General features: G+C 40.5%; 1 protein-coding gene across 1 annotated transcript in view; it reads right to left on the bottom strand.

Annotated features, from left to right (window-relative positions):
- Nucleotides 1-26300, bottom strand: part of CATSPERB (cation channel sperm associated auxiliary subunit beta) — a 125053-nt gene that overhangs the window by 78875 nt on the left and 19878 nt on the right. Inside the window, exons 5-6 of the mRNA XM_040256636.1 lie at nucleotides 15083-15178; nucleotides 1701-1850 (exon numbers count right to left, since the gene is read on the bottom strand). Coding sequence (XP_040112570.1) covers nucleotides 1701-1850; nucleotides 15083-15178 — 246 coding nt within the window. The remainder of the gene's footprint in view (nucleotides 1-1700; nucleotides 1851-15082; nucleotides 15179-26300) is intronic.

Here is a 26300-nt window from a genome sequence, read left to right as displayed (position 1 = left end):
ATCATGTTTGTTAGTCATGTTGCTTTAGTCTCCCACATGAATTTTGGTATTGACTTATCAATTTCCATACACACAAAAATACAGCTGTAATTTTTCTTGGATTTGTATTGAATTGATTGATAAATTTTAAGAGAACTAACATTTTTACATAAAATCATTTTTAGTCTCTTTTTATAGCCTTCATTAAAATTTTATAATTTCTACACAAGCCTTGCAAGTCTTTTTTGGTTTATTTATAGATCCGTATTACTTTCTGAATAGGGTTTTTAAGTTTATAATCTTTGAATCAGTCTTTAGTGGAGTGGTTTTTATATACTGGTATGTTTGTCAATTCCATAGCATTCCCATACTTGTTCTGATAGTTTGTCTGTTGATTCTTTTGGATTTTTATATAGATACACATATAATCTATGGGTAATAAAATTTGTTTCCTATCTTTTGTTTCTTTTATTTTTTTTTCCTTTAGAAACATCAGATTTGGGGTCACTGAAGTCATCAATGACCTAAGAAAAACAATCTAGAATAATTGAAATGTGTAGGATGCTATTAATTATAATAATAATAGAAAAACACATAACAAAATAATGTGATACCTCAGAACAACTTTACATATTTACATGTGGCAGGAATAGAAGATGGATTAGAACTGCAATGAATTATCTCTGGGAAGAAAGAACATATTAATGGAGGACAGAGTATCAAGTGGGGCTTCCCTGGTGGCTCAGATGGTAAAGCATTGAGAGAGTCATTTCCTAGGCAGGTTGATAAGAAGTCTAGGGGTCCCCAAGGAGAGAGGGGTCTGGAACTCTCAAGGAAGAAGAAAGGACAAACTTTTTTTCCCCTCTACATTCCTTAGGATTATATAACAATAATGTATCCTGTCTGAGGACAGTCTCTAGATTAAACCTTCTGGCTAATCCTGTTATCTTAAAATGTAAATTATGGGAGTAGGTCTGGTGAGGTCTTTATAACCTTCAGATATTCTTTTGATTCATTGGAGAGTATGTAACTCCACTGCTAACACTAGCAAGGGGGTACTCTTTCTGCCCTCTTCTGATGCCTATGTCAGAAGCTTTTTGTATCTCCTTTATACTTTAATAAAACTTTTATTACACAAAAACTCTGAGCGATCAAGCCTCATTCGTCTCTGGCCCCAGATTGAATTCTTTTCCAGAGGCCAAGAATCCCAGTGTCTTTTTGTGGTTCAGCAACAACCTTTCAGCATCTGCCTGCAATGAGGGAGACTTGGGTTCGATCCCTGGGTTGGGAAGATATCCTGGAGAAAGAAATGGCAACCCACTCCAGTACTCTTGTCTGGAAAATTCCATGGATGGAGGATCCTGGTAGGCTACAGTCCATGGGGTCACAAAGAGTCAGACACGACTGAGTGACTTCACTTTCTGATAAACCTTTTTATCCTCTGCTGTACAGAAGCAGTAGGTATTTCCAAACATAAATCACCAGAGTATCAAGGAAATTTGGAGAGACATTAAAGTTAGTAGTAACCTGGCAAAATGTCACAGAGAAAAAAGTTTATCACACTAGCAAGCAGACAAGGGAAAATGACAAAGTTCTTAGGTATTTTTAGGAAACATTTTCACTCCATTATGCGTGCATGTTTAACTTGTACTGCCAATTAAACATAACTGTCATATAATACAAAATGCCACCCCCAATTCTGAATAAATTCACAAACTTACCATTAAGTTTTGTGTTCATAACGAAGCCAAGTAATGCCACATCATTGGCACAGGGACACTTTGTCGTTTTGAGATCTACCACATGTGGATATAATTGCTGGATTGTTCTTTTTTTCATCACAGTGCCAAGTTTCCAGTGAAGGATAGGTTCTGTGGAAATCAGGTTTTGGTGTTTAAATTATAGCAGCACTCTTGAAAATAGAACATTACTGCTTTCTTTTTTTCTGTCTTTTTAAAAAGTTAAAAAAATTTAAATTGAAGTATAGCTGACTTACAATGTTGTGTTAATTACTGTTGTACTACAAAATGATTCTGCTATACATACATACCAACATATATATATGTGCATATACATATTCTCTTTTACATATTCTTTTCCATTATGGTTTATCACAAGGTACTGAGCGTAGTTCTCTGTACTATACAGTAGGACCTTGTTGTTTATCCAGTCTATATGGATACCCATTCTATATGAATGAGAAGTTTGCATTTGTTAATCCCAAAATCCCAATCCATCCTTCTACCCCTCTCCCCCGACCCTGGAAACCACCAGTCTATTCTCTATGTCCATGATTCTGTTTCTGTTTCATAGATAGGTTCATTTTTGTCATACTTTAGATTCCACATATAAGTGATATCATATGGTATTTATCTTTATCTTTCTGACTTACTTCACTTAGTATGATAATTTCTACATGCATGTTTCTGCATCCATGTTCCTGCAAAGGGCATTATTTCTTTTTTTATGGCTGAGTAATATTCCGTTGTGCACAGGGGAAGTGGCTGCGCCAGCACAGGAGCAGCCGAGAGGAACTACCCCACGTCTAAGGTCAGGGGTGGCGGCCGAAAGGAGATACTCCACGTCCAAGGTAAGGAGCAGTGGCTGCACTTTGCTGGAGCAGCCATGTCCAAAGTAAGAGAAACCCAAGTAAGATGGTAGGTGCTAACAGAGAGCTTCAGAGGGCACACAGACTGAAACCACAATCACAGACAACTAGCCAATCTGATCACATGGACCACAACCTTGTCTAACTCAATGAAACTAAGCCATGCCTTGTGGGGCCATCCAAGATGGATGGGTCATGGTGGAGAGGTCTGACAGAATGTGGTCCACTGGAGAAGGGAATGGCAAACCACTTCAGTAGTCTTGCCTTGAGAGTCCCATGAAAAGTATGAAAAGATAGGACACTGAAAGATGAACTCCCCAGGTCAGTAGGTGCCCAATATGCTACTGGAGATCAGTAGAGAAATAACTCCAGAAAGAATGAAGGAATGGAGCCAAAGCAAAAACAACACCCAGTTGTGGATGGGACTGGTGATAGAAGCAAGGTTCAATGCTGTAAGAGCAATATTGCATAGGAACCTGGGATGTTAGGTCCATTAATCAAGGCAAATTGCAAGTGGTCAAATAGGAGATGGCAAGAGTGAATATCGACATTCTAGGAATCAGCGAACTAAGATGGACTGGAATGGGTGAATTTAACTCAGATGACCATTATATCTACTACCGTGGGCAGGAATCCCTTAGAAGAAATGGAGTAGCCACCATAGTCAACAAAAAAGTCCAAAATGTAGTACTTGGATGCAATCTCAAAAACAGAATGATCTCTTCGTTTCCAAGGCAAACCATTCAATATCATGGTAATCCAAGTCTATGCTCCGACAGGTAATGCTGAAGAAGCTGAAGTTGAATGGTTCTATGAAGACCTACAAGACCTTCTAGAACTAACACCCCCCAAAAGATGTCCTTTTCATTATAGGGGACTGGAATGCAAAAGTAGGAAGTCAAGAAACACCTGGAGTAACAGGCAAATCTGGCCTTGGAGTACAGAATGAAGCAGGGCAAAGGCTAATAGAGTTCTGCCAAGAGAACACACTAGTCATAGCAAACACCCTCTTCCAACAACACAAGAGAAGACTCTACACATGGACATCACCAGATGGGCAACACTGAAATCAGATTGATTATATTCTACTGGATTTTACTGCCGCTGGAGCTGCTGATGACTTTTTCCATACCTTCTCTAACTTTATTTCTGGATAAAACATTCTGCTGTTGGTGCTCTAATTTTACATCTTATAATCATTCTTCCTTATATTGTCAGGATTCTTTGGCAGAACATTCAGAAGCTCGTTACTGAGCTGCATCTGGCTGCTTTAAGAAATAAAAAAAGGGGAGATGCCAGGAGCCAGCGTGAGGAACTCTGCCCATGGCAAAGGTCATGAAGGAGGAGGCTTGGCATATGCAAAGGTGGGATCGAGCCTCAGGAGACCCCCTGTTCCCGAGCATCTACCCCCAAAACCAGAGTCTGCCTACTTTGCTGTTTTATGCTCTCACCTATACCTATGAATTTACAGGGGGCTGTCCCCCACCACCTCTCTCGGAGAAGGAGTTAACTTGCAGCTTCAGTCAATAAAAATTCCTGGGTGTGACAAGAGTGTTTCAACTTACAAACTCCTCTGAAGTTTCTCTAGCCTGCCTGAGCAGGTTCGTCTGGCCACATGTGATTGTTTACAGCCTCCCAACCATGAGAGGCACGAGATGCTTTAAACTTTCTAAATACAGATTCTTTCTAAATACAGATTCTTTTGAGAAGTTAGAAATTATTAGTATAGTGGGTTGGTTAGAAATTATACTGGTGAAGGGTTTTCATTTGTTGGGCCAATATTTGCTGCTAAGTCTCTATATTCCTTGCCCTTATACACATTAATGAATATAACTAGCATATAAGAGAAATAAGTATTACCTTTGATATTAATCATGTTAAACCTTAGGCTAAGTAAATTCCTTTCTTGATTATAACCCCCTGCACCCTCACCCTATAGGAAAGCAACTTTATCTGGTACCTTCAGAGGGTGGCGCCTGGTTTAAGAAAAAATCACCCCTGGAAAAAATAAGTTTTCTGGTTGACTCACCGTTATCAGAAAGCGCCATAAAATGTCAGCAGGCCTCATGGCCAGAAGATGATGTAAAACCCCTAAGACCTTTGTATACATTTATATGAAGCACCTGATTTTGACAAGGGTCAGGTCTGCTGACCCCACGTGACTCTGTATTCTATCTCTATGTGCAACAAAAAGTATATAAGCAAACATGAAAATAAAGAAAACGGATCAGTTTCTGGAAAGACTGATTCCCCCATGTCGTTCTTTCTTGTTCTCTGTTTTTCTGGCTGAATTCCCATCTGGAGCATGGAGGCTCACCATGTCTATTTACTTGCCCTGGCTTCTAGGACCCACGCAAGAGGGAGCCCAAGGCAGGGCATCCTCCGCTATTCAAGCAGGCACTGGTGGCCTACGTAGATGGTGCAAATTCCTTGTCTTGGAGTTTTACTGGTTTTCCACGTAAACCAAGTTATTCAGCATCTTTTTCTCCACTAATATTTCCTACTATACTATCCTTTCCTAATCTCTCTCTATATTTCTAATTAAATAGCTTTTTCCTAGGATGCTGACTCTGTCTCCCCTTCGAATTACCCTGGATCCACCGGGGCTGGACCCCGGCAAAGAAGCTCTATACAGTCAGCAAAAACAAGACCGGGAGCTGACTGTGGCTCAGATCATGAACTCCTTATTGCCAAATCCAGACTTAAATTGAAGAAAGTAGGAAAACCACTAGACCATTCAGGTATGACCTAAATCAAATCCCTTATGATTATACAGTGGAAGTGAAAAATAGATTTAAGGGACTAGATCTGATAGACAGAGTGCCTGATGAACTATGGATGGAGGTTTGTGACACTGCACAGGAGACAGGAATCAAGACCATTCACAAGAAAAAGAAATGTAAAAAAGCAAAATGGCTGTCTGAGGAGGCCTTACAAATAGCTGTGAAAAGCAGAGAAGTGAAAAACAAAGGAGAAAAGGAAAGATATTCCCATTTGAATGCAGAGTTCCAAAGAATAGCAAGGAGAGATAAGAAAGCCTTCGTCAGCAATCAGTGCAAAGAAATAGAGGAAAACAATAGAATGGGAAAGACTAGAGATCTCTTCAAGAAAATTAGAGATATCAAGAGAACATTTCGTGCAAATATGGGCTCAATAAAGGACAGAAATGGTATGGCCCTAACAGAAGCAGAAGATATTAAGAAGAGGTGGCAGGAATACACAGAAGAGCTGTACAAAAAAGACCTTCACAACCCAGATAATCATGATGGTGTGATCACTCACACTCACCTAGAGCCAGACATCCTGGAATGTGAAGTCAAATGGGCCTTAGAAAGCATCACTACGAACAAAGCTAGTGGAGGTGATGGAATTCCTGTTGAGCTATTTCAAATCCTAAAAGATGATGCTTTGAAAGTGCTGCACTCAATATGCCAGCAAATTTGGAAAACTCAGCAGTGGCCACAGGACTGGAAAAGGTCGCTTTTCATTCCAATCCCAAAGAAAGGCAATGCCAAAGAATGCTCAAACTACCACACAATTGCACCAATCTCACACGCTAGTAAAATAATGCTCAAAATTCTCCAAGCCCGGCTTCAGCAATTTGTGAACCATGAACTTCCAGATGTTCAAGCTGGTTTTAGAAAAGGCAGAGGAACCAGAGATCAAATCACCAACATCTGCTGGATCATCGAAAAAGCAAGATAGTTTCAGAAAAACCTCTATTTCTGCTTTATTGACTATGCCAAAGCCTTTAAACTGTGGAAAATTCTGAAGGAGATGGGAATACCAGACCACCTGACCTGCCTCTTGAGAAACCTGTATGCAGGTCAGAAAGCAACAGTTACAACTGGACATGGAACAACAGATGGGTTCCAAATAGGAAAAGGAGTACATCAAGGCTGTATATTGTTACCCTGCTTATTTAACTTATATGCAGAATACATCATGAGAAATGCTGGGCTGGAGGAAACACAAGCTAGAATCAAGATTGCTGGGATAAATATCAATAACCGCAGATATGCAGATCACTTGATGAAAATGAAAGAGGAGAGTGAAAAAGTTGGCTTAAAGCTCAACATTCAGAAAACTAAGATCATAGCATCCAGTCCCATCACTTCATGGGAAATAGATGAGGAGACAGTGAAAACAGTGGCTGACTTTATTTTTGGGGGCTCCACTGCAGATGGTGACTGCAGCCATGAGATTAAAAGTTGCTTACTCCTTGGAAGGAAAGTTATGACCAACCTGCTGCTGCTGCTACTGCTAAGTCACCCCAGTTGTGTCTGACTCTATGCGACCCCATAGATGGCAGCCCACCAGGCTCCCCCATCCCTGGGATTCTCCAGGCAAGAAAACTGGAGTGGGCTGCCATTTCCTTCTCCAATGCATGAAAGTGAAAAGTGAAAATGAAGTTGCTTAGTTGTGTCCAACTCTTAGCGACCCCATGGACTGCAGCCCACCAGCCTCCTCCGTCCATGGGATTTTTCAGCCAAGAGTACTGGAGTGGGGTGCCACTAGACAGCATATTAAAAAGCAGAGACATTACTTTGTCAACAAAGGTCTATCTAGTAAAGGCTATGTTTTTTCCAGTAGTCATGTATGGATGTGAGAGTTGGACTATAAAGAAAGCTGAGCACCGAAGAATTTATGCTTTTGAACTGTGGTGTTGGAGAAGACTCTTGAGAGTCCCTTGGATTGCCAGGAGATCCAACCAGCCCATCCTAAAGGAGATCAGTCCTGGGTGTTCATTGGAAGGACTGATGTTGAAGCTGAAGCTCCAATACTTTGGCCACCTGATGTGAAGGGCTGACTCATTGGAAAAGACCCTAATCCTGGGGAAGATTGAAGGCAGGAGGAGAAGGGGACAACAGAGGATGAAATGGTTGGATGGCATCACCGACTCATGGTCATGAGTTTGGGTAAACTCTGGGAGTTGGTGATGGACAGGGAAGCCTGGCATGCTGCCGTTCATGGAGTCACAAAGAATCGGACTCGACTGAGTGGCTGAACTGACCTGAACTGAATATTCCATTGTATATTAGTACTGTGTCTTCTTTATCCATTTATCTGTTGATGGACATTTAAGTTGTTTCCATGTCTTGGCTATTGTAAATAGTGCTGCTATGAACATAGGAGTGCATATATCTTTTTGAATTGTAGTTTTATCTGGATTCATGCCCAGGATTGGGATTGCTAATAATTGGCAATTCTATTGTTAGTTTTCATAGGAACCTCTATAATGTTTTCCACCAACTGTGTAGGAAGGTTCCACCCACAGTATAGGAAGGTTCCCTTTTCTCCACACCCTCTCCAGCATTTATTATATGTAGACTTAAAGAAATATATTTATTTATTTGGTTGTGCTAGGTCTTAATCTTTGATTTTTGTTGTGGCATGAGGAATCTAGTTTCCTGACCAGGGACTGAACCTGGGCCCCCTGCATTGGAGGCATGGAGTCTTAGCCACTGGACCACCAGGGAAGTCCCTGTAGCCTTTTTAATGATGGCCACTCTGACCAATGGGGCTTCCCTGGTGGCTCAGATGGTGAAGATGGTGAAGAATCTGCCTACAATTTGGGAGACCTGAGTTCGATCCCTGGGTCAGGAAGATCCCCTGGAGAAGGGAATGGCTACCAATTCCAGTATTCTTGCCTGGAGAATTCCATGGACAGAAGAGCCTGGCAGGCTACAGTCCATGTGATCACAAAGAGTTGGACATGACTGAGTGATTTGAATTCTCTCTACACCATTCTGACCAATGAGAAGGTACTTTATTGTAGTTTTGATTTGCATTTCTTAAATAATTCATTATTTCTTTAAGGATTTTAAAGAAATTATGTAAAGGAATGATTCCATTGTTTAAAAAAATAGGTGTATCACCTCATTTTTCATCAGTTAAAAATAGGTTGATTCTTATTTTCCAAAGTATGAGGAATGAAGGTTAATTTCCTTGAAGGGGGCCTGGCAAAGTCATACAGCAGAAGAGCATGTCATGTGGGAGATACTGTTTTGAACATCTTTAGGAAATACAATTGGCCACAAGATCTATCCCTAGAAATGGCATTGCTGGATCACAGGGTTTGCACATTTATAACTTAGAGAATAACTTCTGCTTTGAGAGGCCCCATATTTCCTTTCTGTTCACTTTCCCAATCCCATAGAGGCAGCAGGAGATATAGATAAATAAGAATAAATCTGGAACAGCAACAGAGAATGGGGAAAGTTGTCATCAGTGGCCAAGACACTTGGAGGGATTTCTGGAAGATACCAAGGAGTCAGGTAGAGACTAACAGGAAAAACCAGTCAGAGGCAAGACATTTCCAACCCCTCAACCCAGCAATCTATTCTTAGATATACAAAGGGTTGGAGCTGGACAAAGTCAAAGTTTAAAGCATGAGAAATGAGAGAATTAATTTTTCTGAAAACAATGAGAAAAGAGAATATAAAAAGTAAGCCAGGACAGTTTGATAGAGTACTGCTGTCTGAATTTCAAAAATAGTCAAAGGACTTTTAAGAACAGAGATACAGTCACTCCATAGCTGTTTACATTTCTGCAACATGAATCTCCTCATCAAATTTTCAATAAAGTCTGCTATAAAACCAAAAACTTAGTATATGCTTACTATATACTACAGTTTGGGCAAAGTAAGAAAAGGAACTAAATTTCCATCTAGGCTGACATAGTGTAGCACAGGTATGGCCAAGAAGGAAAAGAGATACAATTTATAACCAAATTAATTCATTTTGAAATTCAAAGAAATCTGAGGCAAGGCGGCTGACTTTCCAGGTTGCAGCATGTATGTATAGACAATTAATGACCATATCTCACAGGGCAGGGAGATTTGAACTTGCATCTGGAACATGACTCCATTGACTTGAAAATGCCTCTTTACTGATGTGCTGTATTTTGAGTATTTTAGGAATGAAGGAGTGATTAAAAGTCTTGACTGGTGAGAAGCTATAAAGGAGAAAAGTGACTGATGTGAAGGTGACTGGTGATTGTGATTAACAGCAATTTTAGTGAAGTGGTCTGGGCTGTGAATCAAAGATTAGGAACTAGAGATAATATTTTTCAACAACTCTTTTGAATTTAGTAATGAATAAAGATTCCCAGCTGTAACTCTAACCTTAATACTTACTGCTACTTCCCAGTGTTTTCTCCCCACGTCTTCAGCATCTCAGTAAATGATACTGTAATCTACTTGATTGCTCAAGTAAGAAATCTAAGATTCATCCTTAATATCTGTTTCCTTTATTCCCATTCCACCTGGAGGTCATATCAGCTCTACTTTCAAACTGTATCCTGAATGCTGTGACTTCTCACTGTCTCCACTGCTCATCCCAACTACTTCAGACCATCTCTTGTGTGGAAAGTGGCAACAGCTGCCCACCAATTTCCTTCATTCTCCAGGCAAGAATACTGGAGTGGGTTGACATTTCCTTCTCCAGGGGAATCTTCCTGACCCAGGGATCGAAGCCAGGTCTCCCGCATTGCAGGCAGATGCTTTAACCTCTGAGCCACCAGGGAAGCTCCCCCATTCTTGTTATCTGCCCTCAAGAGTCAGTTCTCTACATGGCAGCCAAAGTGACATTTTTAAAAAGAATAAATCAGTATCATTCTCCTGTTTAAAACACTTCAGTGGTTTTCATTATGATTAGAATAAAATCCACACTTTACTGTGACCTCTGCCCATCTGTCTAAACTCATTACACACCACTCTGTCATTCACTGTGCTCCCACAACACTGACTTCCTCTCGGTTCCTCAAACAGATGAATCTCCCTTCTGTAACTGGAAACTTTAAGAACTTTTAATTTTCCACAGTGGCTGCGTCAATTTACATTCCCACCGACAGTGCACAAGAGTACTTTTCTCTATATCCTCACCAACACTTTTATTTGTTGACTTTTTGATAACAGTCATTCTGACAGGTAGTAGCTCATTGTGCTTTTGATTTGCATCTCCCTGATGATTAGTGATGCAGAGCATCTTTTCAAGCGCCTGTCAGCCATCTGCATGTCTTCAGTGGAAAAATGTCTATTTAGTTCTTCTGCCTATTTAAAAAATAAGGTTGTTTTTATATGGGTTCTTTGTATATTTTGGATGTTAGCCTCTTATCTGATATATTGTTTGCATATATCCTTTCCCACTCAGTAAGTGGCCTTTCTGTTTTGTTGATAATTTCCTTAACTCTGAAAAAGCCTTTAGTTTGATGAAGTCCCATTTGTTGTTTGTTTCCTTTGTGTGAAGAGAAAGATCAAAATAAATATTGCTGTAAGCTGATACCCAAGAATGTACTGCCTCCATTTTCCTCTAGGAGTTTTATAGTTTCAGATCTCACATTTAAGTCATTAGTCCATTTTTGAATTACTTTTGTTTTTAATTTAAATTTATTTATTTTAATTGGAGGCTAATTACTTCACAATATTGTATTGGTTTTGCCATACATCAACATGAATCTGCCATGGGTGAATTACTTTTGAATATGATGTGAGAAAGTAGTCCAGTTTGATTCTTCTGCCTGTAGCTTTCCAGTTTTCCCAAAACTAAGTACTGAAGAAGTTTTCTTTCCCTGCACTGTACTTCTTGCCTCCTTTGTCATAGATTCATTAATCATATAAGCGTGGGTTCATTTTTGGGCTCTCTTCCATTCCACTGATCTATGCGTCTGATTTTTGTGCCAGTACCACAGTTCTAGTTACTGTAGTTTTGTAGTACAATTTAAAATCAAACAGCATTATACCTTTAGCTTTGCTCTTCTTTCTCAAGATTGTTTTGGCTATTTAGGGTCTTCTGTGTTTCCCTACAAATTTCTAGATGATTTGTTCTAGTTCTGTGAAGAATGCCATTGGTATTTTGACAGTGATTGCACTGAATCTGTAAATTGCTTTGGGTGGTATGGTCATTTCAGCAATGTTAATTCTTTTTTTTTTTTTTAATCCATTCAGCCACTGTCTTTTGATTGGAGTATTTAGTCCATTTAGAGTAAAATTATTGATAGGTATGTATTTATTACCACTTTGCTCATACATGATTATTTAAAGTTGACAATCTATTAAGTTTGATATCTTAAGTAGGTCTGACCAAGGTTCTTTTCCAATTACTGCCTCTGCACTGGGACTAGGAACGTGTGAGATTTGGTGTATGTTCTTTAAGAGCAGAGTCTCTGTTTCCTACAGTTCTCTGGCTCTCCCACACACAAGCTGCACTGGGCTTCAAAGCCAGATGTTCTGGGAGCTTGTCTTCCCTGTACATCAGTCTAGGGAACCCTATGTGGGGTTTGGACCCCTTGCTCCTTAGTGAAGACCTCTGCAGTTGTGATTATCCTCCCATTTGTGGGTTACCTACACCGTGGTATTGGTTTTGGCTCTACAGTGACTCTACCCCTGCTCCTACTCATCTTCTTATGGTCCCTTCTTTAAATGTTTACTTGTGGGAAATCTTTTCTGCTAGTCTTCTGTTCACTCCACAGATAGTTATTCTGTAAATAGTTGTAGTTTTGGTGTGCCTATGGGAGGAGGTGAGCTCAGGGTCTTCCTGCTTTATCTTGGCCCTGAATCGTCATTACTTTTCTTAAAGCTACCCAGGTGACTCTTTCCATAAGATGAAATATTTATTTATTTTTACTCTGGGCTTCCCTGGTGGCTCAGAGTGTAAAGAATCTGCCTACAATGCAGGAGACCTGAGTTCAATTCCTGGGTCAAGAAGATCCCCTGGAGTAGGAAACAGCAACCTACTCCAGTATTCTTGCCTGGAGAATTCCATGGACAGAGGAGCCTGGTGGGCTACAAAGAGTCCACAGGGTCACAAAGAGTCAGACACAATTAATCAACTAACACTTTCACTCTCACTGTGCATTCTACATAGCACTGTATCAAAGTGGGAGCAAAAGAACAAACATGAAAAGGGAAGGTGAGGAAAATGAGGATAAATACAAAATCCAGGACTGAGGTTTTTTCCTATGTACAATAGAGTCACAAAGAGTCAGACACGACTTAGTGACTGAACAACAACAGCACTATCAGTTCAGTTCAGTCACTCAGTTGTGTCCGACTCTTTGCGACCCCATGGACTGCAGCACGCCAGGCCTCCATGTCCATCACCAACTCCTGGAACCTACTCAAACTCTTGCCCACTGTGTTGGTGATTCCATCCAACCATCTCATCCTCTGTCATCCCCTTCTCCTGACTTCAATCTTTCCCAGCATCAGGGTCTTTTCCAATGAGTCGGTTCTTTGCATCAGGTGGCCAAAGTATTGGAGTTTCAGCTTCAGTCCTTCCAATATTCAGGACTGATTTCCTTTAGGATTGACAGGTTGGATCTCCTTGCAGTCCAAGGGACTCTCAAGAGTCTTCTCCAATATCACAATTCAAAATCATCAATTCTTCAGTGCTCAACTTTCTTTATAGTCCAACTCTCACATCCATACATGACTAAAATGCACTATAGGTGATCCAAAAAATTGGGCAATCAATCAGACAAGTGAAAAAGAAAAGCCTAATCAGTTATATTCCTCAGCATTCATAAACTTAAAACAACCAATTTGTTAATGAAAAAAATACAAGTGTTCTTACTAACACTGAACAAAACCTTTTGCTTGATGGTTTTCAGAGTGTGATTCAATAAATACTACCTTCTATAACATCTCTACAGAAGATGCAAAAACTAACTTTATAAAGCCATTGTTTATGATGACCCCCCATATGGCTATAGAAAAAATATAATTCCATATTTCTATACCACTCTTTTGTTGTTGTTCAGTTGCTCAATTGTGTCCAACTCTTTGTGACCCCATGGACTGCAGTGCACTTCTTCTGTAGTGATTAGGTGATGGCTTCTCTGTCCATCACCTACTCCCAGAGCTTGTTCAAACTCATGTCCATTGAGTCGGTGATGCCATCCAACCATCTCATCCTCTGTTGTCCCCTTCTCCTCCTGCCTTCAATCTTCCCCAGGATTAGGGTCTTTTCCAATGAGTCAGCCCTTCACATCAGGTGGCCAAAGTATTGGAGCTTCAGCATCAGTCCTTCCAATGAATACTTAGGGTTGATTTCCTTTAGGATTTACTGATTTGATCTCCTTCCTGTCCAAGGGACTCTTCTCCAGCACCACAGTTCAAAGGCATCAATGCTTCATTGCTCAGCCTTTCTTATTGTCCAGATCTCACATCCATAAGTGACTACTGGAAAAACCATAGCTTTGACTAGATGGATCTTTGTTGGCAAAGTAATGCCTCTGCTTTTTAATGACACTGTCTAGGTTTGTCATTGCTTTTCTTCCAAGCAGCAAGCGTCTTTTAATTTCATGGCTGCAGTAACCATCTGCAGTGATTTTGGAGCACCAAAAAATAAGGTCAGCCAGTGTTTCCACTCTTTCCCCATCTATTTGCCATGAAGTGGTGGGACCGGATGCCATGATCTTCATTTTTTTTCAACATTGAATTTTAAGCCAGCTTTTTCACTCTCCTCTTCCACCTTCATCAAGAAGCTGTTTGATTCCTCTTTGCTTTCTGCCCTAAGGATGGTGTCATCTGTGTATCTGAGGTTATTGATATTTCTCCTGGAAATCTTGATTCTAGTTTGTGATTCATCCAGCCTGACATTTCTCATGATGCATCTGCATGTAAGTTAAATAAGCAGGATGACAATATACAGCCTTGACACACTCTTTTCCCAATTCGGACCCAGTCTGTTGTTCCATGTCTGGTTCTAACTGTTCCTTCTTGACCTGCATACAGATTTTTCAGGAGGCAGGTAAGGTGGTCTGGTATTCTCATCTCTTAAAGAATTTTCCACAGTTTGTCACAATCTACACAGTCAAAGGCTTTAGCAGAATCAATGAAGCAGAAGTGGATGTTTTCTGGAATTCTCTAGCTTTTACCATGATCCAATAGATGTTGGCAATTTGATCTCTGGTTCCTCTGCCTTTTCTAAATCCAGCTTGCACATCTGGAACTTCTCAGTTCACATACTGTTGAAGTCTAGCTTGAAGGATTTTGAGCATTACTCTGCTAGCATGTGAAATGAATACAATTGTGTGGTAGTTTGAACATTCTTTGGCATTGCCCTTCTTTGGGATTGGCTTCCCTGGTAGCTCAGATGGTAAAGAATCTGCCTGCAATGCATGAGACCCCAGTCTGATTCCTGTATCAGGAAGATAGCCTGGAGAGGAGATAAACTACCCATTCTGGTATTCTTGGGCTTCCCTGTTGGCTTAGATGGTAAAGAATCTGCCTGCAATGCAGGAGATGTGGGTTCAATGCCTGGGTTGGGAAGATCCCCTGGAGAAGGGCATGGCAACCACATTTTACAGACCTTTATTAAAAATTACCCATGTATATTTAAATCTTTGCCTCATCAGATTGTGAGCCCTTGAAGAGTCATGATTATTTCTTAACTATCTCTAGCACTTAGCAGAGTACAGCATATTATAGTTTACAAAATTTGTTGAAAGAATAATACAACTTTTGCTTTACTTTTACCTCTTGGCATTTACCTCGAACAGTATCCAGTAGTGTTCCTTCAGTGGTATAAATATTTAATCCATATTGTAAAGTGATTCTTACTAACCATTCTTCTACAGCTGCAATATCTGAAAACAAAAGGCAAGCAATTAGTTACTTTTTTTTGTACGTCATGTTGGTGAAATTTAAGACTATTTGAACCTGGATCTCCTGCATGATGGGCAGATTCTTTACCATCTGAGCCACCAGGGAAGACCCATATGAACATTACTAACAACAATTACCTTTCATTTCCCTATCATTTTGATTGTACTTATATATGTTTTACTATAAACATTTTGATGATAAAATAAGCACAGAAGAATTATGAAGTGTTCTTATCAACAGAGTAATGAACCCAGAGAAAAATATTTTAGATTATAATTTTTCTTGAGAGCTGTTGTAACTTGCTAAGAAGCAAATTGTGATAACTCAAGTGAAGTTGTGTAATACTTTTTGAAAGCAGACCACGGGTAATTAAAATATTTAGCATCAGGAGTTCCCTGGTTGTCCAGTGGATAGGACTGTTTCACTGCTGAGGAAACCAGTTGAGTTCAATCTCTGGTTGGGCAAAAAAAAGCTAATAAAATTGAAAGGAGAAATAAATCCACACAAATGTAGCTGGTTCCTTCAGCACTCCTCTTTCAGTAACTGACAAAATCAGTGAGGATATAGAAAAGCTGAATAACACTACCAACCAGCTGATCCAATCAACTTTAATAGAACACTCTATTAAAAAATAACTTTTTAATAGTAGTTTCTTTTTCAAGTGCACAGGGAAGATTCACCGAATGATCATATAAAATATATTCTCAGAACATAATAGAGTCAATCTAGAAGAATCAGTAACAGAAAGATATTTGGAACATTCCCAGATATATGGACATTGTACAACAGATTTCTAAATAACACATGTCAAAGAGAAAGTGACATGGAGAATTAAAAAATATTTTGAATTAAAAGAAAATGAAAACAACATAAAAAAATTTATGAGATGCAGATAAAGCAATGCTGAAGAGAAATATATATTAGTAAAATATTTATATTAAAAAAGAAAGATCTCAAGTCAGTTATCTGAAGCAGTAGTAACAGCCTTATAAAGTGTCAAAGAGTAAATATTTAGGTCTTTGTGGGCCATATGGTCTCTGTCTCAACACTTCAACTCTGCCATGGTAGCACACAAGCAGCTATAGAAAACATAAATAAATGAGCATGGCTGTGTTCCAGTAAAGCTAATTTACAAAGCAGGCAGCAGACCAGATTTGGCCTGGAAACTGTAGTTTGTCAACCCCTGATCTAAAGGTTCCCAACATAAGAAATTATGGAAAAAAGCAGCAAATAAAACGTAAAGGAAGTAGAAGGATGATATAAAGAGTAAAATCAATGAAATGAAGAATAGAAAACAATAGCCAATATCAATGAAATCTAAAGATGCTTCTTTGAAAGGATCAATAAAATTGATGAATTTCTACCAGACTAATCAAGAAGGCTCAAACTACCACACAATTGCACTCATCTCACATGCTAGTAATGTAATGCTCAAAATTTTCCAAGCCAGGCTTCAGCAATACTTGAACCATGAACTTCCTGATGTTCAAGCTGGTTTTAGAGAAGGCAGAGGAACCAGAGATCAAATTGCCAACATCTGCTGGATCATGGAAAAAGCAAGAGAATTCCAGAAAAACATCTATTTCTGCTTTATTGACTATGCCAAAGCCTTTGACTGTGTGGATCACAATAAACTGTGGAAAATTCTGAGAGAGATGGGAATACCAGACCACCTGACCTGCCTCTTGAGAAATCTGTATGCAGTCAGGAAGCAAGAGTTAGAACTGGACATGGAACAACAGACTGGTTCCAAATAGGAAAAGGAGTACGTCAAGGCTGTGTATTGTCACCCTGCTTATTTAACTTATATGTAGAGTACATCATGAGAAACGCTGGACTGGAAGAAACACAAGCTGGAATCAAGATTGCTGGGAGAAATATCAATAACCTCAGATATGCAGATGACACCATCCTTATGGAAGAAAGTGAAGAGGAACTAAAAAGCCTCTTGATGAAAGTGAAAGAGGAGAGTGAAATAGTTGGCTTAAAGCTCAACATTCAGAAAACGAAGATCATGGCATCTGGTCCCATCACTTCATGGGAAATAGATGGGGAAACAGGGGAAACAGTGTCAGACTTTATTTTGGGGGGCTCCAAAATCACTGCAGATAGTAACTGCAGCCATGAAATTAAAAGATGCTTACTCCTTGGAAGAAAAGTTATGACCAACCTAGATAGCATATTGAAAAGCAGAGACATCACTTTGCTGACTAAGGTCCTCTAGTCAAGGCTATGGTTTTTCCTGTGGTCATGTATGGATGTGAGAGTTGGACTGTGAAGAAAGCTGAGCGCCGAAGAATTAATGCTTTTGAACTGTGGTGTTGGAGAAGACTCTTGAGAGTCCCTTGGACTGCAAGGAGATCCATCCAATCCATTCTGAAGGAGATCAGCCCTGGGATTTCTTTGGAAGGAATGATGCTAAAGCTGAAACTCCAGTACTTTGGCCACCTCATGTGAAGAGTTGACTCATTGGAAAAAACTCTGATGCTGAGAGGGATTAGGGGCAGGAGGAGAAGAGGACAAGAGAGTATGAGATGGCTGGATGACATCACTGACTCGATGGACGTGAGTCTGAGTGAACTCCGGGAATTGGTGTTGGACAGGGAGGCCTGGCATGCTGCGATTCATGGGGTCACAAAGAGTCGGACATGACTGAGCAACTGAACTGAACTGAATCAAGAAGGAAATAAAGATGGAAATTACTCATATTAGAGATGAAATATGGCACATCACTACAGACTCTTTATGGTTAATGAAAGAACATCACAAAAACTTTTATGTTATAAATTCAACAACTTAGATGAAATGAACAAGTTTCTTAAAAGATACAAACTGCTGAAACTCACTTCAGAATAGAAACTTTGAGTACTTCCATGTCTATTAAGGAAATTGAATTTGTAGTTAAAATCTTCACACAAAGAAAACTTCACACCCAGAAATCTCCACTGGTGGTGAATCCCAAACATTTAATGGGCTTCCCTAGTAGCTCAGATGGTAAAGAATCTGCCAGCAATGGGAGAGACCTCGGTTCGATATCTAGACTGGAAAGATCCCCTGGAGAAGGGAACAGCAACCAACTCCAGTATTCTTGCCTGGAAAATTCTGTAGACAGAGGAGCCTGGCAGGCTAGTCTATGGGGTCACAAAGAGTCAGACACAACTGAGTAACTTTCACTTTCATATAAAAATTCTTACATAATATAGGGGGGAACTCTGCTCAACTCATATTTATTTATATATCTCCCTTTTTAGAAAGCCTGTAAATTTACTTTCTGGCCAGATACTTACCAGTCAGGATTTCAAAAATCACAACAAGCAAATCAAACACCTGTGAGATTCTGATAGTGCCCTCCTGTGTTTCATTTTGGCAATTAAACCAGAACTCCCTTTCAAAGAACCTTCTGTGCTGTAATTCCTAGAATGAAGCTCATTGTTTTTCCACTTGAACTCATCCACTTGAAAAGCAGACCCCAAAACCAAGAACTCAGTCCCAATATCACCACATAAATCATTTTCATTCTAGCAATTGTACAGTTAATGACCCCCAAAACTCCTTTATTTAACAGAAAGTTTCAAGGCAAGGTAAAATTTCTAACACCCTTGTCAGCATCTGCCAAATGTCTTCCGTGGGAATCAGTAATATTTCACCCTTAAAGTCCTAGAGATGACCCCACCTGGCAAGCAGAGCCAAATCCTACCAGGGAGTAATATGGACAAAGAGTTCCTTGCTGGTCCCAGAACTGTTGTCAGATCCAGAAACAATAAAATTAGTCCTTACTCATAAACGCTGTCCAACAAAGAGGCTACCATAAAACTCAGAAGCCTATCTTTCTGCACAGGTTTCTGGATAAAAATGTTTCTTTTTTTTTTAAACTCTGTGATTCAGACCAAAAGATGATTATTAAGAAGAAAATCAAGAAATGGAAACAAGTTTCTAGTAAAAGCTTCCTAGAAGACGGCTTCCAATATGATAAAAATGATCTAGATAAGTTCTTTTGTCTAGAGGAATGCAATATTATCAGACCATTACACAAGCCCTCCTGAAACTCCTTAGTAGACAACATTTCAACTCAGAAATCCAAGTGAAAATACCTTCAAAACGAAAGAAGTGATGTGGCTGGGAAACCATGTTCACCTTGGCAAACATTTTCCCACCCATCAAGAGCTTGGGTTTTCTGGTAAGGTCACCAGCTTTCTGGTCAAAAACATTCTTGAAGTCATCGGGAACAGAGGATTGGAGATCTGGTTTCTGAGCCCATGTGTTCTGGGTTCCATATCTGGGGCTCAAGAGCCAACAGGATCCTGTGGGCCTCATGTAAGGTTCCCCAAGGCAATGAAGATTCTAAAGTTCCTAAAGCTCAGTGAGAACTCAAGGCTGGTATCACCTGTGCTGGGCTTCCTTGACTCCTCCCAAAGTTCTGTGTACCCTTGGTTTTCAACTTAAAGCTGAGCACCTCCCCCAATGTTCATCAGCCCCACAATCCTAAACAGCTGAGCAACTCATGTGAAAAAGCATTAGCAGATACCAAAACGAAATGCAAATATTACAAGAAAATAAGACTCCAGATGGATAATTCCAAGAACCCACTAGCCAAATGAGTCCAGCAATACACAAAAAGGATAATACATCATAACTAAGAGTTTTTTTATCTTAGTATTGCAAGGCTGGTTCAGAATTCAACATAAATCAATGGAATCCTCCATATCAAGAGATGAAAGAAAAAAACCCTTATAATCATCTCAATAGATTCAGAAAGAGCATTTAACAAAATTCAACACCAATTCATGAACTCAGCAAATTAGGAATAGAAGGGAACTTCCTTAGCCTAATAAAGGGCATCTACAAAATACCTACATATAACAACACCTTAACCTAATGAGGAAAGGTTGAATATTCTCTCCCAAAGTTGTAAACAAGGCAACGATATCCTCTCTCACCATTCCTACTTAACATTGTACTGGAGTTCCCACCAGTACAATAAGGCAAAAATAAAGAAGTAAGTAAGTACGTAAGAAAATAAATATGTAAATAAATAAAATGAATACATATTAGAATGGAAGAAAGGAAGTTATCTCTATTTCTGGATGGATGATTATCCATATAGAAAATCCCAAAGAGTATAAAAGGCTGTGCATGTGTGCTAAGTCACTTCACTTGTGTCTGATTTTTGTAACACTATGGACCATCAGGATCCTCTGTCCATGGGATTCTCCAGGCAAGAATACTGGAGTGGGTTCCCATGCCCTCTCCAGAGGATCTTCCTGATTCAGGAGTTGAACCAGTGTCTTTTGTCTCCTGCATTGGCAGGTGGGCTCTTTACCACTAGCACTGCCCGGGAAGCCCCATACAAAAGGCTACTTGAATTAATAAGTAAATTTAACAAAGTTCTAAAATATAAGGTCATGTTACAAAAATCATTTGTATATTTATATATTATCAATCAGTTCAGTTGCTCAGTCGTGTCCAACTCTTTGTGACTCCATGGACTGCAGCATGACAGGCTTCCCTGTCCATCACCAACTCCCAGAGTTTACTCAAACTCATGTGCATTGAGTTGGTGATGCCACCCAACCATCTCATCCTCTGTCGTCCCCTTCTCCTCCCGCCCTCAATTTTTCCCAGTAGCAGGGTCTTTTCAAATGAGTCAGTTCTTCAACTCAGGTGACCGAAGTATTGGATTTTCAGCTTCAGCATCAGTCCTTCCAATGAATATTCAGGACTGATTTCCTTTAGGATGGACTGGTTGGATCTCCTTGCAGTCCAAGGGACTCTCAAGAGTCTTCTCCAACACCACAGTTCAAAAGCATCAATTCTTCAGCACTTAGCTTTCTTCACAGTCCAACTCTCACATCCATACATGACTACTGGAAAAACCATAGCTGTGACTAGATGGACCTTTGTTGGCAAAGTAATGCCTCTGCTTTTTAATATGATGTCTAGGTTGGTTATAACTTTTCTTCCAAGGAACAAGCATCTTTTAATTTCATGGCTGCAGTTACCATCTGCAGTGATTTGGAGGACCCCAGAATAAAGTCAGTCACTGTTTCCATTGTTTCCCCATCTATTTGCCATGAAGTAATGGGACCAGAAGCCATGATCTTCGTTTTCTGAATGTTGAGCTTTAAGCCCAACTTTTTCACTCTCCTTTTTCACTTTCATCAAGAGGCTCGTTAGTTCCTCACTTTCTGCCATAAGGGTGGTGTCATCTGCATATCTGAGGTTATTGATATTTCTCCCAGCAATTTTGATTCCAGCTTGTGCTTCACCCAGCCCAGTGTTTCTCATGATGTATTCTGCATATAAGTTAAATAAGCAGGGTAACAGTGTATAGCCTTGACGTACTCCTTTCCCAATTTGGAACCAGTCTGTTGTTCCATGTCCAGTTCTAACTGTTGCTTCTTGACCTGCATACAGATTTTTCAAGAGGCAGGTCAGGTGGTCTGGTATTCCCATCTCTCTCAGAATTTTCCACAGTTTGTTGTGATCCACATAGTCAAAGGCTTTGGCATAGGCAATAAAGCAGAAATAGATGTTTTTCTGGAACTCTCTTGCTTTTTCCATGAACCAGCAGATGTTGGCAATTTGATCTCTGGTTCCACTGCCTTTTAGGAAGCACAAGCTGGAATCAAGATTGCTGGGAGAAATATCAATAACACCACCCTTGAGAGTCCCTTGGACTTTAAGGAGATCCAACCAGTCCATTCTAAAGGAGATCAGCCCTGGGATTTCTTTGGAAGGAATGATGCTAAAGCTGAAGCTCCAGTACTTTGGCCACCTCATGCGAAGAGTTGACTCATTGGAAAAGACTCTGATGCTGGGACGGATTGGGGGCAGGAGGAGAAGGGGATGACAGAGGATGAGATGGCTGGCATCACTGACCTGATGAACATGAGTCTGAATGAACTCTGGGAGTTGGTGATGGACAGGGAGGCCTGGCGTGCTGCGATTCATGGGGTCGCAAGGAGTCGGACACGACTGAGCGACTGAACTGAACTGAACTGAACTGATACACCTATTAGAATGGCTAAAGCAAAATACATATGTATTGATACATATCAAAATCTATATAAATATACACATATGTATGGGTTTCCCTGGTGACTCAGTGGTAAAGACTCTGCCGACAATGCAGGAGATTCGAGTTAAATACCTGGGTGGGGAAGATCCCCTGGAGGAGAGCATGGCAACCCACTCAGTATTCTTGCTAGGAAAATCCCATGGACAGAGGAGCCTGGTAGGCTACAGTCTACGGTGTTGCAGAGAGTCAGACACAACTGAAGTGACTGAGCGTGCATGCACACATATGTATGCTGCTGCTGCTGCTAAGTCACTTCAGTCGTGTCCGACTCTGTGCGACCCCATAGACGGCAGCCCACCAGGCTCCCCCGTCCCTGGGATTCTCCAAGCAAGAACACTGGAGTGGGTTGCCATTTCCTTCTCCAACGCATGAAAGTGAAAAGTCAAAGTGAAGTCACTCAGTCATGTCCGACTGAGTGACCCCATGGACTGCAGCCTACCAGGCTCCTCCGTCCGTGGGATTTTCCAGGCAAGAGTACTGGAGTGGGGAGCCATTGCCTTCTCCAACACATATGTATACCTGTGTTCAAATACACTTACATATACTAAGTGCTGGCATGGCTCCAGGTAACTGGGTGATGAAAGTAAAAAATAATATAATTACTCTGCAAATAGTTTGATAATTTCTTATAAAGTGAAACTTACACTTATCATGTAACACAGTAATCCTACTATCTGGTAATAGCCAAATGCAACAAAAATTTGTATTCACACAAGAATCTATATGAGAATGCCTATAGTAGCTTTATTCATAATTGCCAAAAACTAAAAAACTCCAAATGTCCTGCAAAAAAATAAAGTAAGGTACATCTATAGAGTGGAATAATAGCCAGTAAGAAAATGAAAGAAACTATAACAGATAAATCTCAAATGAATTATGCTAAGTGAAAGTAGCCAGGCTCAAAAGGCTACATATTTGATGATTCCATTTATATGCTCTGGAATAAACAAAACAATAGAAACAGAGAACAGATCTGTGGTTCTCAGGGACCAGGAGACAAGAGTTGACTACTGGTGGGATAATCTTATTGGATGATGGAACAGTCCTAAATCTTGATTTGTGATTACCCAATTGTGACAACTTATAGAACTAGGCACTTAAAAGGGTGTATTTTACTGAATGAAAAGTATACCTTATTTCAAGGTGAAAAAAAGGAACAAATTGTGAAGTATAAATGGAGTGACTCTTTTTACATTTTACTGTCTTCCCCATGGGTGAATTTAACTCAGATGACCATTATATCTACTACTGCAGGCAGGAATCCCCCAGAAGAAATGGAGTAGCCATCATGGTCAACAAAAGAGTCCGAAATGCAGTACTTGGATGCAATCTCAAAAATGACAGAATGATCTCTGTTCATGTCCAAGGCAAACCATTCAATATCACAGTGATCCAAGTCTATGCCCCAACCAGTAATGCTGAAGAAGCTGAAGTTGAACGGTTTTATGAAGACCTACAAGACCTTTTAGAACTAACACCCAAAACAGATGTCCTTTTCATTCTAGGGGACTGGAATGCAAAAGTAGGAAGTCAAGAAACACCTAGAGTAACAGGCAAATTTGGCCTTGGAATGCGGAATGAAGCAGGCCAAAGACTAATAGAGTTTTGCCAAGAAAATGCACTGGTCATAGCAAACACCGTGTTCCAACAACACAAGAGAAGACTCTACACATGGACATCACCAGATGGTCAACACCGAAATCAGATTGATTATATTCTATGCAGCCAAAGATGGAGAAGCTTTATACAGTCAACAAAAACAAGACCAGGAGCTGACTGTGGCTCAGATCATGAACTCCTTATTACCAAATTCAGACTTAAATTGAAGAAAGTAGGGAAAACCGCTAGACCATTCAGGTATGACCTAAATCAAATCCCTTATGATTATACAGTGGAAGTGAGAAATAGATTTAAGGGACTAGATCTGATAGATAGAGTGCCTGATGAACTATGGAATGAAGTTTGTGACATTGTGCAGGAGACAGGGATCAAGACCATCCCCATGGAAAAGAAATGCAAAAAAGCAAAATCGCTGTCTGGAAGCAGAAGATATTAAGAAGAGGTGGCAAGAAGACATGGAAGAACTGTACAAAAAAGATTGTCACGACCCAGATAATCATGATGATGTGATCACTAATCTAAAACCAGACATCTTGGAATGTGAAGTCAAGTGGGCCTTAGAAAGCATCACTATGAACAAAGCTAGCGGCTGCTGCTGCTGCTGCTGCTAAGTCACTTCAGTCGTGTCCAACTCTATGTGACCCCATAGATGGCAGCCCACCAGGCTCCCTCGTCCCTGAGATTCTCCAGGCAAGAACACTGGAGTGGATTGCCATTTCCTTCTCCAATGCATGAAAGTGAAAAGTGAAAGTGAAGTCACTGAGTCATGTCCAACTCTCACTGACCCCATGGACCGCAGCCTACCAGGCTCCTCCATCCATGGAATTTTCCAGGCAAGAGTACTGGAGTGGGGTGCCATTGCCTTCTCTGAAAGCTAGTGGAGGTGATGGAATTCCAGTTGAGCTGTTTCAAATCCTGAAAGATGATGCTGTGAAAGTGCTGCACTCAATATGCCAGCAAATTTGGAAGACTCAGCAGTGGCCACAGGACTGGAAAAGGTCAGTTTCATTCCAATTCCAAAGAAAGGCAATGCCAAAGAATGTTCAAACTACCACACAACTGCCATCTCACATGCTAGTAAAGTAATGCTCAAAATTCTCCAAGCCAGGCTTAAGCAATACGTGAACCGTGAACTCCGTGACGTTCAAGCTGGTTTTAGAAAAGGCAGAGGAGCCAGAGATCAAATTGCCAACATCTGCTGGATCATGGAAAAAGCAAGAGAGTTCCAGAAAAACATCTATTTCTGCTTTATTGACTATGCCAAAGCCTTTGACTGTGTGGATCACAATCAACTGTGGAAAATTCTGAAAGAGATGGGAATACCAGACCACCTAACCTGCCTCTTGAGAAATCTGTATGGAGGTCAGGAAGCAACAGTTAGAACTGGACATGGAACAACAGACTGGTTCCAAATAGGAAAAGGAGTACATCAAGGCTGTATATTGTCACCCTGCTTGTTTAACTTCTATGCAGAGTACATCATGAGAAACGCTGGACTGGAAGAAACACAAGCTGGAATCAAGATCGCCAGGAGAAATATCAATAACCTCATATATGCAGATGACACCACCCTTATGGCAGAAAGTGAAGAGGAGCTAAAAGGCCTCTTGATGAAAGTGAAAGAGGAGAGCGAAAAAGTTGGCCTAAAGCTCAACATTCAGAAAATGAAGATCATGGCATCCAGTCCCATCACTTCATGGGAAATAGATGGGGAAACAGTGGAAAAAGTGTCAGACTTTATTTTCTTGGGCTCCAAAATCACTGCAGATGGTGATTGCAGCCATGAAATTAAAAGACGCTTACTCCTTGGAGGAAAAGTTATGACCAACCTAGATAGTATATTGAAAAGCAGAGACATCACTTTGCTGACTAAGGTCCGTCTAGTCAAGGCTATGGTTTTTCCTGTGGTCATGTATGGATGTGAGAGTTGGACTGTGAAGAAGGCTGAGTGCCGAAGAATTGATGCTTTTGAACTGTGGTGTTGGAGAAGACTCTTGAGAGTCCCTTGGACTGCAAGGAGATCCATCCAGTCCATTCTGAAGGAGATCAACCCTGGGATTTCTTTGGAAGGAATGATGCTAAAGCTGAAACTCCAGTACTTGGGCCACCTCATTAGAAGAGTTGACTCACTGGAAAAAACTCTGATCCTGGGAGGGATTGGGGGCAGGAGGAGAAGGGGACGACTGAGGATGAGATGGCTGGATGGCATCACTGACTCGATGGTCGTGAGTCTGAGTGAACTCCGGGAGATGGTGATGAACAGGGAGGCCTGGAGTGCTGGGATTCATGGGGTCGCAAAGAGTCGGACACGACTGAGCCACTGAACTGAACTGAACTGAACTGAACACATGCCTGCCTTCTAAGTCACTTCAGTTATGTCCAACTCTTTGCAACTCAATGAACTG

Source organism: Oryx dammah, unplaced genomic scaffold, assembly GCF_014754425.2.
Source record: "Oryx dammah isolate SB20612 unplaced genomic scaffold, SCBI_Odam_1.1 HiC_scaffold_16, whole genome shotgun sequence".
Taxonomy (NCBI): domain Eukaryota; kingdom Metazoa; phylum Chordata; class Mammalia; order Artiodactyla; family Bovidae; genus Oryx; species Oryx dammah.
Note: the sequence above shows the minus strand (reverse complement) of the source record. Positions and strands in the feature narration are given on the sequence as shown.